This window comes from Melanerpes formicivorus, unplaced genomic scaffold (assembly GCF_026170545.1).
Source record: "Melanerpes formicivorus ecotype bairdi unplaced genomic scaffold, bMelFor1.0.p_v2 SCAF_28, whole genome shotgun sequence".
In the NCBI taxonomy this organism is placed as follows: domain Eukaryota; kingdom Metazoa; phylum Chordata; class Aves; order Piciformes; family Picidae; genus Melanerpes; species Melanerpes formicivorus.
In genome coordinates this window covers 3442015-3460400 of record NW_027142380.1, presented here as the reverse complement: position 1 = coordinate 3460400, position 18386 = coordinate 3442015, and the positions used below count along the sequence as shown (strand labels likewise).

The window sequence follows — 18386 nt, the reverse complement described above, 5'->3', positions numbered from 1 at the left end:
CCTCACAGTGCCTCAGCAGCACTTCCCCTGTCCTCTTTTCTCTGCAGAGTGGTGCCCACCCTTGTTTGAGACATGTTGCAGTCACAGTAGATCCTACTTAGCCCAGCTACTCCATATCTCAGGGTTTTGAGCAATTAACCACCCCTTAAATGAATACATAGAATACATAGAATAAACCAGGTTGGAAGAGGCCTTCAAGATCATCGCATCCAACCCATCAACCAATCCAACCCACCTAAACAACTAGACCATGGCAATGGATGCTATGTGAAAATTAGCATTTAGGTACTGATTTATAAAGCTATATGATGGCTTGGAAAATGCTAAAGCTTGGCTTTTTGCTCAGCAGAAACTGGGTCTCTGTAAGACATGACTGGTGTTTCTAAAGGGTCTGCTTAGGAACATTGCAGATTAGGTTCATATCCTGGGGAATGATGGAGAAAGAAGGAGGTAAAGGTGGTGGTGTGGGTCAGGAATGTGTTTGGTCTTGCCCTGAATGTGCTCAGCCACATTCTGCTGTTAATGTTGCTGTCAAGGGATAAGCTTGTGGTTGTCAGTCTTAGACTAGTTCGTAGGCTGCCATCAAATGAAAAGATTGAGTGATCTGAGCAGACTGTGCTGCTGGTCTGCAAAGCATCACTGTGCCTGCAGGAATGCTGCAGACCCATGTGTGTGAGACAGGCACAGCACACTCCAATACACACTCCAGGAGAGCTTGTCTCATGTCCTTTTACTTGTAATGAGTAAAGCTTCATCTGTCAACTAGCACTCTGTGCACCAGTCCCTTCAGTGAGTATTATGGAAATGCTTTGTTAGACTCATTTCCACTCTGCTGTTGGCAGATAGAGTTGGGGCCACTCGTGACATTGAGGGCTCATCTATGGATGTGGCAAGAGATACGTGACCCAGTTAATAGAAACCAGTTCTCTTCTGCATGTGTTGGTGTAGGATTTTGCTTCAGCAGCTCTTGACTCCTGGCAGTCCTTCTAGGCAGTCTTGCAGCTGGGCAAGTCCCTTGTTACCCTCTAAATAAAGGAGCTTGCTCTGCAGGACAAAACACCTCTTTTATCTTTTTTTATCTTCCTGTTTCATAGTCTTTTTCTACTGCCTTGTGTCTGATGCTCCACCACACTTGCATCCTCTGCCAACCACAGCCCTCCTTTGTTGGCTGCTCCTCTGCACCCAGGGTGGGTAAATTGGGGCTGAGGGAAGCTAAGGAGCCAGGTCCCTCTGCTCACAGTGGCATCACCCCAGCCACAGGCATAAGGACCACAGTTAATTGCATCTGCTGGTGCTGGCAGGTGTGGGAAGTCATTAGTGCTGTCACACAGGGTCAGGTTATCAGTGTGCTGAGGCCGTCCTGGGCTGTGTTGCCAGCTTGGTTTTTAACAGTTCTCACCTATTACCTAAAAGCACCTGTGTGCACTCAGGGGTCATCACTCATAGTTAAACTCTGCAAGGAAAGAAAATGTGTGCTGGTATAAATTCAGTGTGGACCTAGAGGCTGCTGGTGGCATCCTGCTTATATCATCTGCAGAGTGCCCTCATCAGCACAGTGGTGTTGGAAGGAAACAGCCCAGCTCTTCCTCAGCACCATTTCTGGGCTGGTCTTGGAGCAAAGTCCACTACTACTCCTGACAGACGCCTGTGCCATCAAGCATCTGGGAACATGGAGTGCCATGTTGCTGAGTGGTATAAAAAAAATAATCTATGATGTCCTTAGGTCATCCTCAAACTCTTTAATTATTGAGAGCTGACAGATACACCCTGGTGCTGGCACAGCTTCTTCCCAGCCTTCTGTATTCATCTGTCCTCAGCATCATTAATAAAACAGCAGTTCTTGCTGGGCAGTGATTGCTCTCTTGTGTTCAAAGCTTGGGAGAGGAGAGCCAACACAATATTCCCCTGTCCTTCTCTCACCCTTCAGTTCTACATTGCTCCTGTGGCATTTCTTGCTGCACAGGGGGCCTGTTATATTTTGACCCTTCTGCTGTTGTTGCAGTGGGAAAAAACATCTTCAGCAAGTGCCTTCTCCCTCCCTCCTGCTCTCAGGGTCCTGCACCTGGCAAGATGCTTTCTCTGCAAAGCCTTTCCAGATGGCCTCAACCCATGTTGAACCATCCTGTGCTGCTTTAGCAGAGCCAGAGCAGGAAGGGATTTAGCCTCATCCTTCTGTGGCCATGCCATGTTTTAGTGACCCTCAGATCACCAGTTACCTTGGTGTTTACCTGGCAGTTTGCAAAGTTTGGGCCGTTCCTCTGTGCTCTTTCTTGGGGTGTTTTAATGGTGCTCTTGCAGTACTGGTTGCCTAGGTTGGAAAGAGTAGGGTATGGGAGAAGTGGGGGCACAGACATTATTTAACTGAAGGTAACAGTAAATTAATTAATACAATCCCATTCCTGTCATGTGGCAGCAGGGCAGTCTGCAAAGATCTCTTCTGGTGTAGTAGCTTAATATAAGCCTGGTCCCTGCACTGGTCAGAGGTTTCCCAGGGGCCTGGCTACCAGGTGAAATGCAGTTCAATGCTGTTGACTTCAGTAGGACGACTGGGCTCCTTCTATCAGGGCAGAACTTGGCTAGGTGAATGCAATCGTGCAATAACTTCCCTATTAAAATATTTGGTGGAGCAAAATTTTACCCTGCTTTCCCAAAGGGCATTAATGTATCCAGTGAGGTGCAACCACAATACCAGATGAAGTCCTAATGGCATCAAAATGGTTTGTTTTTAGTGGACACAACACAGAAGCGTCACCTGCTTTCATTATGCTTCATGAGGTACAGCTGAAGCCTCTCTCCACCTGGCAACATGTGGTGATTGAGTGAGGGGTTGGGAAGTGTTCTGGCAGCCAGGTAGGAGATTTCCCAGCAGCAAAACCATGTCTTGTGGTACTTTAGGGGATTTCTCTTTTCTTTTTTTTTTTTTCTTTAACTGACACCATTTGAAGTCATCCTTTTCTTTGTAGGTGTTCCTGAAAAGTGACCGTGTTGCCAGGATGGTGCAGAGTGGAGGGTGCTCAGCCAATGACTCCCGGGAGGTCTTCAAGAAGCACATTGAGAAGAGAGTGCGTAGCCTGCCGGAAATCGATGGCCTCAGCAAGGAGACAGTCCTGAGCTCCTGGATGGCAAAGTTTGATGCCATTTACCGTGGGGAAGAGGACCCCCGTAAGCAGCAGGCCAGGATGACGGCAAGTGCTGCCTCAGAGCTCATTCTCAGCAAGGAACAGCTCTACGAGATGTTCCAGAACATTCTGGGGATCAAGAAATTTGAGCATCAGCTTCTGTACAACGCATGTCAGGTAAGACCTTTCTCCCAGCCTGGCTGCTAGTGGAAGGGGTTTTCTTGGGGAAGGACTTGCCAAGGGGAAAATACTGCTGTTATGTATTGAAAACTTGGTGTCTGACCAGACTGTTTTTCAGCGAGCTTCCACTAGGGAAGGGGATTTTGGTTTGTGGTGGGACTTCTGCACTACCACTTACATTCTGGCAGTCCAAGTGGGCTTTCACTTGCTCCTGCTTGGTTTTTTTCTCTCATTTGGTTGCTTAGAGGACTCTGCAGATGTTTTTGAAGGTCTTTATATAGTTTTCTTTCCTGAAATCCCATAGGATTACTGAGATGGGAAAATTTTATTCCTCCATCTCTGTGTCTGGATGAGCAGATGGTGCCTAAGTGGGCTGTTTTGCTGGGGCTTTCTTGTCTTTCCTCTTTCACATCACCAGTCTAAAAGAGAGAAGAGCATTCTTGCAGCCTGCAATAACCTTATTTGTACTTGAAGCTCAGATGCCTCCGGGCTGTATGCCTTATGCAAACTCACTTCCTGAGGTTGTATGGATTCGCCCTAAGTAGAGGAGCCTCTGTGATGCCTGTCTGCCTGTGGTGGAAGGAGACAGCATCCCAAACCCCCACGACCCCAGGATGGCTCTGCTTGCATTGTGACTTCCCAGACTGATTAAACTCTTCCCATTCCTCTCTTTTGCTCCTCCAATAAGAACCAGTTCCCCAGATACTTGGAGCTGGGACTCTGCAGTGCTGCTTTGTGTTCCTAGCAGCTTTTGCTGAGGGCTGTGTGTGGCTGTCCAGGCTGATGGTGACCCAGATTATGGTCCCCTGCTATTGGATAGAAATATTCCAGGCGGGATAAAGGATGTCAGAGTCTTGGGGAGGGCAAGGTAATGCTGTGGAAAGTTTTCAGAGGAGGAGCAGACCTCAGTCTCATCCCTGTAATTCAGCGCTTCTACTTCTCATTGAAATTAATACATTTGAGACCAATTCTGTCTGTCTTCTGTCTAGACATTTCCAATTCTTGTCAAGGCATGGAAAATTATGTTTGATCTGTTTTTCTCCTGTAAAGTGTTTAATTATCTTACATTTGATCTTCTTCAGCTCAGACCTTAGTGGCAGAGTGGGAAGAGGGTAATAAACATCCCTGAGTAAGGTGTCTTCATAGCAAAAAAACAACAGCAAGGACTACATCAGTCTTCACAAACTGTGTTTACAAACCAGATTTTGTGCCTCCATCCTCCACTGGAGGATTTTTTCTTTTAAATCAAACCCACAATGTTTATGGTGATGTGCTGAGAGCTGAGTCAGTTCTGCAGTGGCTTTTTTTAACTTAAACCACCTCAAGCTCTATGTCTCTCTTTCTCCCTTGCCCTGTGCTTGGCTAAGGAACTTGGGTGGTTTTGTGTGAGTGTGTGATCTTCTTCCTTTCTGGTTCCCAGTGATACAGAAACAATATTTAATTATAGCTGCCCTGATGTCTGCTTATGAGAGCCTTTCTGGCAGACACTACAAGCCCAGTGGCTGCTCCCCATGAATTGCCCTGTTGCATCAAGCAACCTGTTTCCTGCAGTAGGTCCTGGGTTTACTCTGAAAGTGAATGATTTAATTGTGGGTCTTTTCTAATACTCAGAGGGAGTAAACCTATAATTTATGCTTTTAGAGAAAGATGTAATTTCTGTTGAAAGCAAGTATTAGCACGGGAGCTGCTCTGTTTTTAATACCTGGATACTGAGGATTAGCTACGCCGAAAGGAGAGCCTTTTATACAAGGCATGGCTCAGAAAGCTGTGAGGCCAGCAGTCATTCAACTGTTTGATATTTTCCTGGGGTACAGTGTGAGTGGTTACAGTGCTGTGCTGCTGGTGTGGTGCAGCGGAAGCCTGCTGTCCTGGTTTGAGGCCAGGCACATCCTCTCTTGCCCCTGAGAGGGGCAAAAGAATGACACTCACACAAATGGATTGCGATGGAAAGTTTAAATGGAAAAGCAGCAGTGTTTTACAGAAACTTCAAGCACAGTGACAAAAGAAACCCAAAGCATAGAGTCCCCTACAGCACACCCAAAAGTCTCCCAGCACTTCCCTTCTCCCCACCTGGGGGTATACCCAACCCCCCCCAGGGCTCTTTCTTCCCCTCCCCCTGCTAGGTTGGTCTCAGGCTGGCCAGGTCTGAGGCTGTCTCTCCCCCTTCTCCTCCTGGCATTAGGCCTAGCCAGGCCTAAGAGGGCTTGAGATACTTCCCCCCACTGTTACCCGATAGGGAGCATCTCCCATGAGAGCAGAGAGGGAAGAAAGAGGAAGAGAAAGACTTTGCAGCTGGATTTACAGGGTGCAGGATATTATGGGTATGAAATATGAAGCTTCCTCTGCCCACATACTGGGCTGGACACTCAGGACACCGGAGGTGTAACTTCTGTGGCAGCAACAGGAGGCACCCAGCCTCAACTGCCACATGCCACCCCTTATTTCATACCATAATTCCTGCACCCAAAACATATCATCAAATTAGAAATCTTCAGATGATATGTATAGCAAAGTCCAAATTTTCATCTGGGTGTCCTTCCAAACAGTCTTCCACCTGCCCTGTGGAGAGATGAGGTGGAAGCAGATTGCTGCTGCTCCTGCTCCCATTCAGTGATGAAGGGAAGGCAGCAGCAGGCACCTAAGGAAACTGCAGGCTTTGCTGCTACCTGTGCTTCAGTGCTTCCTGTGGTCATGTCATCTGGGCGATACCAGAGGGATCTCTGGAGTTCTCCGGCCATTCTCAGTCCTTAGGAGAGCAGCAGCAGCTACTCTGCACTTCTCATCTTGCACCAAAATTGCTGTTGACCACTACTCCTTCCCACAGGGTCTCAGCAATCACTTGCAGCCAGTCTGCTGTAGGTATAAGTAAAATCTATTAACATACAAATGTTTTTGTTTGCTGAGCTTGTATGAGCAGTTCCTTGCAAAAGTCAATGGTGCATGACACTTGACTAGCATGTTTTCTACATCAGAGCTGCAAGGGAGAGCAGAATATGATATGAAATGAGCAGTGCTTCAGTAACCAGCCCCTTTACCCCCATGAAAGCTTCCTCCTGATCTCTCAGGATGAAGCATTGGCATCACCTCTGAAACAGGATTTTTTTTCCTTCCCTTTTGCCTCCTAAATATTAGTAGCAAATTACTTCCCACTCCAAAAGTTCTTGATGTTTGCACATGGCAGATTTCAAAGCCACAACAGCAACTGGGTGCCTGGTTGCTGCAGGCTCAAGATGCAAGCCAAGCCCTGGGCACTGCCTTTCGTGGCTTGGAAACTCTTCTGTGCCATAACCCCTTGGACTGTGCTGAGCTGCATTCACAGACAGCATCTCTGATGTGGGAAGTCTGGCAGCAATTAAGGAGCCAGAGGCACCTGCCAAAGCCACAGCACTAAAACCAGATACATCTGGAGGGAGGAGAATTGTGTGTAGAGCATTGCAGTAGTCTGGATGGACTCTGGGTGGGAGAGGACTCAGAGCAGCCACAGGCAGGAGCAGTTCCCTGCTTTCCATGTACCTGTGTGCTATGGCCATGGCAGGTCCAGAACATGCTTCTGCAGGACTTCTTCCAGATGCTCACTGTCTCCCTGAACATAACCACTTTGCATTTTCATAAATTTTCATCTGCAGCATCTGTCTCTCCCTGTTCAACAAGCCATCTTCTGTAAACAACTCTGCTCTGCCAGGCTGTCCTGAAATGAGCAGTGAGTTCCTTTCCCAGGTGGGTTTGCAAACAGCCCTCAGCTTGTGCCTGCAGCCATAGCTGCAGCACAGATTACACCCATTGGCCTTGGGACACTGATCCCATAACCCCTAAAAATGGTTACTTATTTCTCTGTTGTGCTATTGTGTTTCAGTCCAGATCACATTTTAGTCAGCCAGCCTATGAGCAGTACTCATTTGTCTCCCTGTGAAGAGACACTGCCTCTGTTGGTCCAACTTTTGTCTCTGACAGCATAGTTTGTTGGAATTGTAATTCAAATTGTTTCACTGGTAATTTGATTGAGGCTTCTCTTGCCTGTTTCATAAGAACAAAATACTTTGAATATTCTGATTATAAATAAGCTTTAAGTAAAGGAAGACACTGTCTGGCATTCTTCTGGATGTGCTGGCATTGCAGTATTCCTAGAAACACCATGCAGGCTCCAGTTGTGCACGTGTGGGTGATTTATATGTTTGCTTTCCTCAGGCAGTCCACAGGCAGGTCCTGCCTAAGCCCACCACAGACCCTGGCGTGGCAGCCTGTCCTGGTGCCAGCCACAGGCTTCATGCTGATACTGAGCAAACCTCTCAAACAAATCTGGGGCAAATCACAAGCTTCCCAGCAGGAGGTTTGGCATGATATGAGCTATACTCATTTTTGACCTAAACTTGTCTGCCATGCAAGGGAGGAGTTGGGAAAGGGATCCTTTTCCCTGGCAGGCTGCCTGAATGCAATTACTCTGGAGAACAGCAGCACAGTGCTGATAATGCAGTTTGTTAGTCAGTCACCTGTGCTTAGAAAATCAGAGCTTGTCAGCTTCTCCCATTGCTCCTGTTGGCTGGGAGTGGAGGGGCAAGCTGGTCTGACATTCTCTTTTTTGCTTTAGTGGGCAGGGTGAAACTGCCCCAGAGGCTGGGCAAAGAGGCAAGGGGTGAGAAAGCTTTGCTTAGTTATTGGCCCCCTAAAGCTAGAGCAGGAATGGTGCTGAGAGCCCCAAATACTTCCTAGAACTCTTGCAGTCAGGAAGAAGATGCTTTTCTCTCTTTGTCCTCCTGTTACATCATACTCACTAAGTGCATAACCATTGCATCACTAGGATGGCATTTCCATTCACTTCTGGAAAAAATATTTTGTTTGTGCAGAAGGAAGATGATTTCTAAAAGGTTGTTTGGTTTTTTTAATGCAATATCCCCACCTGGTATGAGATAAGTGTATTCTTAATGTGATAATGGTGATAGAATAGAACCTGAGATAGCAACAGAGCAAAAGGGATTGATGCAGTTGGAAAGGCTTTTAGGAAACAGAGATGGGGAAGCGTTGTAGCAGAATGGCTGTGGAGATAATGGTGTTGTTAAGTACAACTCCTGAGAAGAACACTTTAAATAATACACAGAGGCTGAAGTTTTTTTGCATAACATGCTGTGTGGCTTGGTGTTTCTGCCCCACTGGAGTCAACATGGGAATTGAGCTCGAGCAGTGAGACACTCTGCTGTGTGAGAGGCGTCGTGAAGGAAGAAGTGTGTTCCAGTCTTGGGTTTCTGGCCCAGAACCCCTTGGTGAGACATGAGCTTAGCTCTTCTGCTTTGTAATTTGTAGCTGTAGAAGAGTCATACAGGAGCTGTTTTCTCTAAGAGCCAGGAATTCCAAACCTGAGTCTTTACTGCAGTTGCCATTTCCTGAAGCACAGGCCATGCACTTCCCACTGACCTTTGTGACAGCTGAATCGCAGAATCATCACCAAAATTCAGGTGTGGTGGTGTTCTCCTCTTGTTCTTCCCCAGCCATAGGGCAGTGATTTACTTTTATAGCTCAAGCTGTGTTTGAAAGTTGGTTTTAGCTGCAGTGAGAAGAGAAAGAGCTAGTAGAGTGCTGCTCAGCTAATCCAGCAGCAGCAGCAGCTGACATCCAGACCACATCTATGATGAGCTGCATGCTTCCATCCTCCTGCTCCAGAGCAAGCACAGGACTCTGGGCTGTCCATGCAGGTCTGTTCAAATTCACAGGCTTCACAATCAGACTTTCTCTTCTTTCCTTCCACTGTGGTATTCATGCTAGATGTGCACAAAACCTGTGCAGAGCTTTCAATTTCAACTAATTCATGAGATTTGAAGGCAAGGAGCTAAATGTATGCATGTCAAACTTGCTGAGTGATGCCTAGTAGAGCACAGTTGTATCTTTTCAACTTCCCTTCCTGTCCATTCAGGTAAAGGTAGAATATCAGAGAAGTGTGCATGTGTGGCTGAACTACAGCATAGACCAGGTCCTGTTCTGTTTGGTGGCTATTTCACATAAAGAAATGAAAGGCTCTAACTAGTGCAATTGTTTCATAAGTTTCAGGTGCCTGGGATTTTGGCTAGGAAACATTTCAACCCAAATTTTGTTGACCAGAGCTGCCTTAAAACTAGAATTCACCGTTTTGACATTTCTTTTTGCAGCTGAATTAGGACACCGTGTCCAAAGGCTGACATTTCTCACAAAGCAGAAAGTTCCCCTGCCAAAGAAATTGGTTTCAGAAGTGTTAGCAGAAAAGTTATTTATGATTTCTGTCCTGAATCAAATGTTTGATTTTAGCTCAAGTCAGTATTAGGGATGCTTTGCTGAGGTGGTGTCTCACCTTCTGCCTCTCTTTCATCTCTGCAGTTTAGATGGTTTTCCTGAGCTTTGTTTCTTGACTCACTGTGTTGTGTTGGGCCCATTGCAGAGATGCTACAGTGGCACTTGGAAGATGCAGCCCAAGTCAGTGCAGAAACAAGTAAGGACAGAAGATCCTGTGGGGTACTATAACAACTCAGACAGTTGATCTCAGTATAAACATTTGGATTGTGTGTACTCTCCCCAAATCAAGTATTCCTAGCCATGCCTTGCAATGAGAATTGAGCCCAGCATTTGTGCGCAGCATGGAGTTACCTGTCTGTGCACATCTCTGTCTCTCTTCAGTTCAGAGCTAGAGGAATTTATGTCAGACCACTCCCTTCTCCCTGTTCATCACTTTTAAAGAACATAAAGCAATTCCTTTTTATTCTGGCTTCATCTTGAAGCTGTATGCCTATGAAATGGCCATCTGCAGTTCTGGGCATTTAAGCATTAAGACTGGCTGCAATGATCACCCCAAGAGGGTGGGAGGTTTGTTTCAGCCCCAGCAAACACAGTGTCACAGGGGTGGTGGCAAGCCAGGGCAGCTGCAGGGCTGCAGGCAAGGACCAGCAATCCTTCACAAGCTCCTTTCTCCAGAGCTGGATACCTGGACAGCTGGCAGCTTTGGCCAGCACTACTGTCCCCCTTGCAAATCCCCAGGCCATCAACAGAACCCTTGGCTTCTTTTATAGTCCTCTTTCAGTCCTACAAAAACCTTCCAGTAGCTCTGCCAGTTTCCACACTGAAAGCATTATTCCCCCACACACCTTAAAACAAAGCTGCCACCAATAAAAACAGGTTTTGAGTTGATCAAATCCCTCAAAATCCATAAACCATCATAGTCTGTTTTCAGTAATTCAGTATTTATTTCCATGGAAACGAAAATGGCAGCCTGGAGCCTTCTGCAGGCTTGTAATTACTCCTGTAGCAGCCAGTGGCAGCCGCAGCATGTGCCTGTCAGGGCTGGAGCATCTCCCACTGACAGCGGTGATTTAGCACCCAAAGGGGAATTGCAAAAGGGAACAGCTTTGGGAAGCGAAGAAGTTCTCCCCTTCAGAATAATGAGGTGTAGATACACGTGGTTCCCTGGGAAGGAGGGGGAATTGCCCTTCTTCAGCAGCTCAGGGTGTGGTATTTTGAAGAATGATATTGGCAATGGAAGGGCAGAGGAACTGACAGGGAAAGTGCAATGTCAGAGATGGGGCAAGTGTGATGTCTGGCTCTGCTGAACCCTCAGCTGCCAGCCACCCTGTTTGGGACAGGTTTTCTTATGGAGGTCATCCAGGAGGTACTGAACTGTCCTCTGATTGTCTCTGTTCTGTCCCATGCAGTGCAGAAACAGTAATGCTGCATGTGATGCATTGTTTAGTGTCTCTATAATTAGGAGCAGGAGAGGTGATTGAGATGGGATGTCTGTCTACTTCAGCATCCAGCACCCAGTCTTCTCCAGCATCCAGTGGAGAGCTGCAGGGAAGAGCTCAGTCTGTTGGAATGGGACATGGTGGACCAGGCAGCAGGGTGGTGTGGTGCTAGTGGCTTTTGGGGGTGGGGTGGGAAATGCTGCAATTACTCTCTGCCAGGGTGGGACCCGCTCTCCTGAGCTGTTGTCACCAAGTGTCTGGCTTGCACAGACGTGTGGACCTACATGTGCATCCATTAGCTGCGGGATCAGCTTACGTTCTGTGCTGTTACGGAGTTAGAGAGCAATCTTGGCCCCTGTAATTAAATTTAAAGCAAATTAGCTCTTCTATTAAACAAAATAAATCTGATGTAGCCTAATGCTGTATTCTCCAGCTATGGCTGATCAATCGCTCCTGCAAAGAGCAGGCAAATGCTGCTGAGCAGATGGTCTTGGCTGAGGCATGGTCAATTAAACTAATTAAAGATGCTTTCATTTAATCAGAGGGTGTTTTAACCCTGTTAGCTGCCAGTTGGGGATGTATGTTTTCGTGTGCTAGGAACTTCCAGTTCTGGCCCTGCTATGGACATCTTCTGGTTGTACAGCCCCTTTACAGAAACCAGGCTAGAGTGTGCCTCCGAAGAGCAGATGTTTAGCAGAGGAACTATAGCGTCATGCAACAATAGTGAAGACTTGCAGAGGAGAAGTCAGTCGTTTTCATCTGACACTAACCAGAGATGTTTATTAGGCTGAAGAAGCCTTCTGCACCGAATCCTTCCCACGCTACCTCCTGCCAGCTTTCCCTCTGGATTTTGGGGTGTGGATGCCTCTCTGCAGCCTAACCAAATGCCACTTTGTTCCACCAAAACAAGGGGTGGCATGTTGTGGCTTATTATTTAAAGGACAGAAAATGGTTTTGGCATCCAGGCAGATTCTGGAGTGGAGAAGCAGCTTCTTGCTTCTGCTTTCTGCTGCCCTGCAATATGTTTTAATACATTATTTGCTGCAGGAGTCCACTGAGACTTCTCCGAGACAAAGCCCTGTTTTAGTTTGCTTAAGAGAGCACTTAGTTGTTACTTGTCACAACCAGGAACCCTCACCATTTCCTGTCCCCACTTTCTAATCGACTGTGCTACTCCTCTGCCCTCACTGTTAGTGTGACACCACTTGTCAGCAAGATGAGACCAAGAGAGCTTTTGGTCTAATGGAAGAGCATGCAGAATTATCTCAAGAAGCATCAGTAGGGAAAACTTAATTCATGCCAATCATTATTGATCCCCTCACTGGGCAGCACCAGGGGGCTGCAAGGCGCTGGGACCAGCACTCCTCTGCACTTCCAGCTGCTTGCACAAATTCAGTTAGAAACAATTGGGCTTTATCCAGGGGCCACATGGGCAACTTCATGCATCAGACTGGATCCGTTCTGCTCCAGCAGTATTGATCCCTGCAGGTACATTAGGGCAAAGTCAGGATGATTTTCAAGATGTTCATCCTTTGTGAAATGGTTTTTGTTCATGTGTTTAGTGAGGGGATTTTGTGGTGCAGTATCAGCGGAATGCTCTTGGTTGTCTGTGTGGACTGATTAATTTCTGCAGTTTAAGGTTTAAATTACCATCACGATATCTCTTCAGTTTTATTTTCGTTTCAATTGGCCCATGAATACTTTTCATCATCTGCATTCCTGCTGCAAAGGAATGCATAAAAAATAACCATGGTTACCTTAAAATATCAATGACTTGACACTTTCAATCTACCTTAACCCCTCTATTTAGAGACTACTAATTGTCTGCTTTCCCTGACTATCTAGTTGTTGGCTGACTTTCATGCTGTTGAGCCAGATCTTTTTTTTTTCTCCCCTATGAGATCAGAAGGCTTATTTCAAATGGATATTTATTAATATGATTCCATTTCCCTGCCACCACCTTGCATTTTGGAAAGAATAAGTTGAACGGTGAATTACTGACTCTGGATAAGAGCAACTGCAGAAAAGTATGAAGGATTGAAGTAGCTGATAATGTGTTGATCTGCTGATGCTGCCATTTGGAGCCTAGCAGAGGTCTCTGGGAAGGGAGACACTTTGGCTCTGAGATTGTTAACTGGATTTCTACTGCTTTTACAAGTGCCTGGCTGCTTCCACCTCTGAGCTTTATTTTAGGAATAGAGCAGAGGGCAGGGTCAGGAAGATGGATCACTCAGCTGTGCAGAGGAAGATGCTGAAGCAGTTGGAAGGGTTTTGCAGGAGCTAGAGAATTAGGAAAAGCTCTTGGGCATCATTAAATTGGATGACATTTGGGAAGCATAACTTGAAACTCTTTCGGTGGAGAGGAGATTTGGGATAGCACAAAATATAAACACCAGAGATGTTATTGGCAGGGAGGAGATGACTAAAAGAAACGGGGGAGCAAGTGGAGAAGAAGTTGTTGAATTCAGGGAAACCATTGAAATGAAAAACCCCAATGATCTCATGAGGCATGATGGCATGTGGCAGAGTGGCCCAGCCCAAAAATACCTGAACAGACTGCCCAAGGAGAAACCAAACCAAATGCTGTCCAGCATGGAGGGTGGTAGGCAAAGGCAGTACATAGAATCAGATATTTATTGTTCATCTCCCCCCAAAATAACCTAAATGTAACTGATACGGGTCAGAGTGTGAGGTTTGAGTTGGGCTTCCTCATGGTCTGGTTCTCAGAGGTGGGACTCGAGTCTCAAAATGTTTATTTTGATCAACCTCTCTTGCTTCCCTAACTTTGAATTCAGTGTAAGCCACCATATGTAACAGCAATTCCTCAGCATGTCCTGTGTTTTATTAGGGAAGGAAAATGTCACTCTTCCTCTTTGTCTTTTCCTCAACCAGAGATGGTGAGCAGGAGAAGACGTGACAACGAAATGACCCCATTGGCTCCTTTTGGAGAATGTAATCTTGTTTTTCCTTTGAGCAGCATTTGTTCCCAGCAGTACATGTTCCTGTCAATCATCTCAGGAGGCCTTGGGAGACAGAAGGGGTGTTATCCAGACCTCTCCCTCTTTAAGCAAGGAACTGCTAGCTGCAAAAGAACCCATATGTGATGCTTATCTTAAGGAAGGCTGGAATACTTAATAAGACATAACTGGTGCATGACCCTGCTCTATGTTAATGCCTCTCTTTCTCTTCCTTTTAACTGGAAATACAATGCAGCCGCTAGCATCTCATTTTGTATGTAGGTCTTTAAATCTAATTTGAATTCCACATGAAAACCTCAGTGCTTTGCAGCACTTCAACCCTCCCTTGTGTATTTTATCACTGAAATCCTGTTGCTTCCTTGGGGAACTTGCAATGCCTATCTTGTGAGCAAAACTGGGAAGGTACAGTTGTAGTTGCATGTAGCAGGGTTTATAGCTGGTCATGCTGGAGGCTTGTGCAAGAATCATAGAATCAATAAAGTTGGGAAAGACTTCAAAGATCATCAAGTCTAACCTGTCACCCAATACCTCATGACTACTAGACCATGGCACCAAGTGCCTCGTCCAATCCCTTCTTGAACACCTCCAGGGATGGTGACTCCACCACCTCCCTGGGCAGCACATTCCAATGGCTACCAACTCTCTCAGTGAAGAACTTTCTCCTCACCTCGAGCCTAAACTTCCCCTGGTGCAGCTTGAGACTGTGTCCTCTTGTTCTGGTGCTGGTTGCCTGGAGAAGAGATCAACCCCCTCCTGGTTACAACCACCCTTCAGACAGTTGTAGATAGCAATAAGGTCTCCCCTGAGCCTCCTCTTCTCCAGACTAAACAACCCAGGCTCCCTCAGCCTCTCCTCCTAGGGCTTGTGCTCGAGGCCTCTCCCCAGCCTCATTGCCCTTCTCTAGACATGCTCAAGAGTCTCAATGTCCTTCTTAAATTGAGGGGCCCAGAACTGGACACAGTACTCAAAGAGCTCCAGGGTCTTCATTTCAACCAGCATTGCTTGGCTGGGGAACCTGGACTGGTTTTCACTGAGCTGTGGTAGCCTCACATTACACAGTACTCTTCCAGTGTTCTTTTCATCATCTTAGAGAGCTCATTCTTGTGGCATACATCATCCACTAAGCGAATATTTTGAAAGTTCTGTATTAATATTTTAATGAGTTTTCTCTAATCTTGTTTCTGAAAGATGTGGTTTCTCTAAGGCTGCTTTTACCCTTTTGCCATCCATATTATGTTCACTATTGCAGAAAAGAGAATTATTTTTTTCCAAAGAAGATGTGTTATCCCCCAGTCCTTTCCTCCACTCCTTACATTTCATTCTTCAGACTACCAGTGTTTCTGTCTTACTTGACAAATGCTTCATGCCACAGCTTGGGATGTGATAGACAGTGTCATTTTAATTCAGAAGGAACTTTAAGAGTCGGATGGATCAGGCCACAGGAAGTACTGCATGAATATAAAATACAGCTGGGTTAATCTTCCAGTCTGCATCTAAAATAGTAGCAAAATAAAAAGAAAATAGGTGTATTTCTTAAGAGAAACGAGGTGCCAAGCATTTTATTCTAAAGAATATCAAAGCAGGCGTATATTTGTTCCCTCTGAGCTGGCTATAAATTGGGAAATGATCAACAAACTAGATTTCATGCATTTCAAAGGCTCAGTCTCAATATCTCAAACTACAGGGAATGCAACTTATGTAAGCTGTTCCTTACCCCTATTTCAGTGTTGAGTTTTCATATTCAATATACTATGTTTTTTCTGGAACATCTGATTCTACTCATGTTTCATGAGAAATTAGAGTGCAGGCTCAATAGGGAATTAGATTTAAGACAGCTTCAAATACAGCTTCTCATGTATTTAAAAGGCAGCTATAATAGCTTAAAGTCATATAAAAAACTGCTGGCCTCCATTGCACAGACTTTGTTGTATAATGCAAGGCTGCAGTGATGTTTCCTAGCAGGAGTGATCTGTGCATGTGCTTTTCATGTGTCACAGCCTTTGGCCCAGTTCTTTTGTCTCTGAAATAGAGGGCAGCAAGAAGATGGGGAGGTTGTGTCACAACTTTCTTTGTCATTTGGTGTGAAGTCTTTGTGGAAACGTCATTGTAATGAAAGAGAGAAAATTATTGCACCCCTCATTGAACAAAGAGTGGGATGGTGTGACAGCCGTTCCTTCCAAAGAGTATTTTGAGATTGAAGGCTACATCGAGCTGAATTGAGCAGTATGGGAAGACCTAGAAGACAACAGAGAGAGGTTAGGTATAGGTCTCTCTGGGGCTTGTGCAGCCAGCTCAAAGTCAGGCCTCAGGGGCATGCTGTAGGTGTTCTAAAATTTGAGACTGTTAAATGTTGGTAGCTATGGTAGGGAAGTAAGCAGTTGCCCAGCGTGGCTGTATGTAAGCTCTAAGTGCAGGCAGCTTAGGACCATGCAGTGTGGAATGGAGGTTGGAGTCTGAAACCCATGGCGCCCCTGTGACACTGGGCTCCCAACCATGACCAGGTTCTGCACTTTGTAGGCTTTTGGGAGCTGGGGCAGATGAGCTGTATGCTTGTGTGTTCACACTTGAGCCTTAAGCCTTCCTTAGGGCGTGCAGAGGGAGAAGATGAATTGTAGGCATTGTAGGCAAAGGAGAACAAAGTGCAGGTGTGTGATTTTACTGTCCTCTTTGAGCATGCAGCCAGGAGAGTAAGGTTTGCAATGGAAAAAGATACTAGGAAGCAAGCAAGCATTGCCAGACAGTGACCTACAGATTTTGTGAAGACCTGGACACACAGACTTTGCCCAATGCCCTGCTGAATTTTGGTTAAATGTAACCTACTCATTGTTGTGGGTGCTGGGGCATGCCCCATGCTCATTTCTGCATCTTGACCTGTGTTTACAGCCATACTGGCAACAGCAGCAATATTGCAGGTCTATCCAGTCATCATCAGTCAACAGGAAGGGACTCTGTACTGAGGGTATTTTACTTCAGGTACCACCATAAAAAGGTAAAACACAGAACACAATCCAAGTATCCCATCACCAACAAAGCTGGGAGATCTTGGCAAGTAACACTACAGTTCCTGCTGGAGACGCTGGAGGGAGGCATCAAGTGTAAGGCTTTACTCCTTGGCTGTTCCTTAGCAGAAGGAGCATTATCAGTGAAGGGTTTCCTTGTTCCCAGCTTGAGGACCACGAGCTGTTGACTGTTGTGGAGGGGCTCACTAAAACATATTTAGGCCAAGAAGCTAGTTAAGTCCAGAGGTGACAGCAAGAAAGTCCTTTGGGTGGTTTCAATTATAAAATTCTAATAGTGGAGTAATTAAATGGTCTCTTGTTTATTCTCAACACCAGTCATTTATCCTGCTGATATTTCTGCCAGTCTGCTGGCGAGCTCATGTTGTGCAACACTGGTGAAATAAGCTGCAGGCTTAGCTTAGTCTGCCATTACCAGGAGTCTTGCACGCCTGCATGCAGAGCTGAGAGCAGGACTGACAAAATAGCTGCGAAACACAGATGTTGTTTCATGGAGAAGCTATTGACACAGTGATTTTATTAAATCAGGTGATGCCTGTTGCATTTGATGAAATGTCCTTTGCCAAATGCAGCACTTTATGTTTCAAAATCGCATTAAACCCTAGTCCTCTTTATTTCTGGTGGAGGGTGTAATATCAGCAGCACTTCCTCATGGCTCTACCCACCATCTCCTTGTGGCTTGAAGTCCAATTTCTGACCTTTCCTCCTCATGCATATCCAAATCCTCAAAAATGTAAGACACTGAGCAGCCAATCTCAGTCACCTTCTATCTCAGTTCTTCATTCCCCCTTTCTACTTGTGGATTTTGTCTTTACTTGACCTTTTCCTCCCTAACGGCAGATTTTGTCCGGGAACTGTTATGCTCAGATGGTTAAGTAGCAATTGAGTGTAAATTAGCTGTGGCTGCCACTGTCAAAATGATTCCAAAATAACTTTGTGGAGGAGAGTGACCATTGGGTCAGACAAGAGCAGCGTGTTTTGGATCTGCTTGGAGGGAACAGAGTTAGAGAGGAGAGTACAGATTAGATTAATGGAAGAGCACTGCACTCTAAATATTGGTTTGTATGCTATCACAAATCTGTAATAAAAATTGTGGTGACCACTTGTGAGTATTCAACAGCAGCAGTATTTGAGAAAGGGTCTGTTTCAAACTCTGTGTTTCCCATGAACCTCTGCAGTATTCATCACAGTAGTATCACAGTATAACCAAAGTTGGAAGAGACCTCGAGGATCATCGAGTCCAACCTTTCACCACAGACCCCATGACTAGACCATGGCACCAAGTGCCACGTCCAATCCCTTCTTGAACACCTCCAGGGATGGTGACTCCACCACCTCCCTGGGCAGCACATTCCAATGACGAATGACTCGCTCGGTGAAGAACTTTCTCCTCACCTC

General features: G+C 45.9%; 1 protein-coding gene across 16 annotated transcripts in view; it reads left to right on the top strand.

Annotated features, from left to right (window-relative positions):
* Positions 1-18386, top strand: part of CADPS (calcium dependent secretion activator) — a 228509-nt gene that overhangs the window by 49521 nt on the left and 160602 nt on the right. For all 16 annotated transcript variants that reach the window (XM_068154246.1, XM_068154245.1, XM_068154253.1 and 13 more), the window contains exon 3: positions 2964-3296. In XM_068154246.1, the coding sequence (XP_068010347.1) occupies positions 2964-3296 (333 nt within the window). The remainder of the gene's footprint in view (positions 1-2963; positions 3297-18386) is intronic.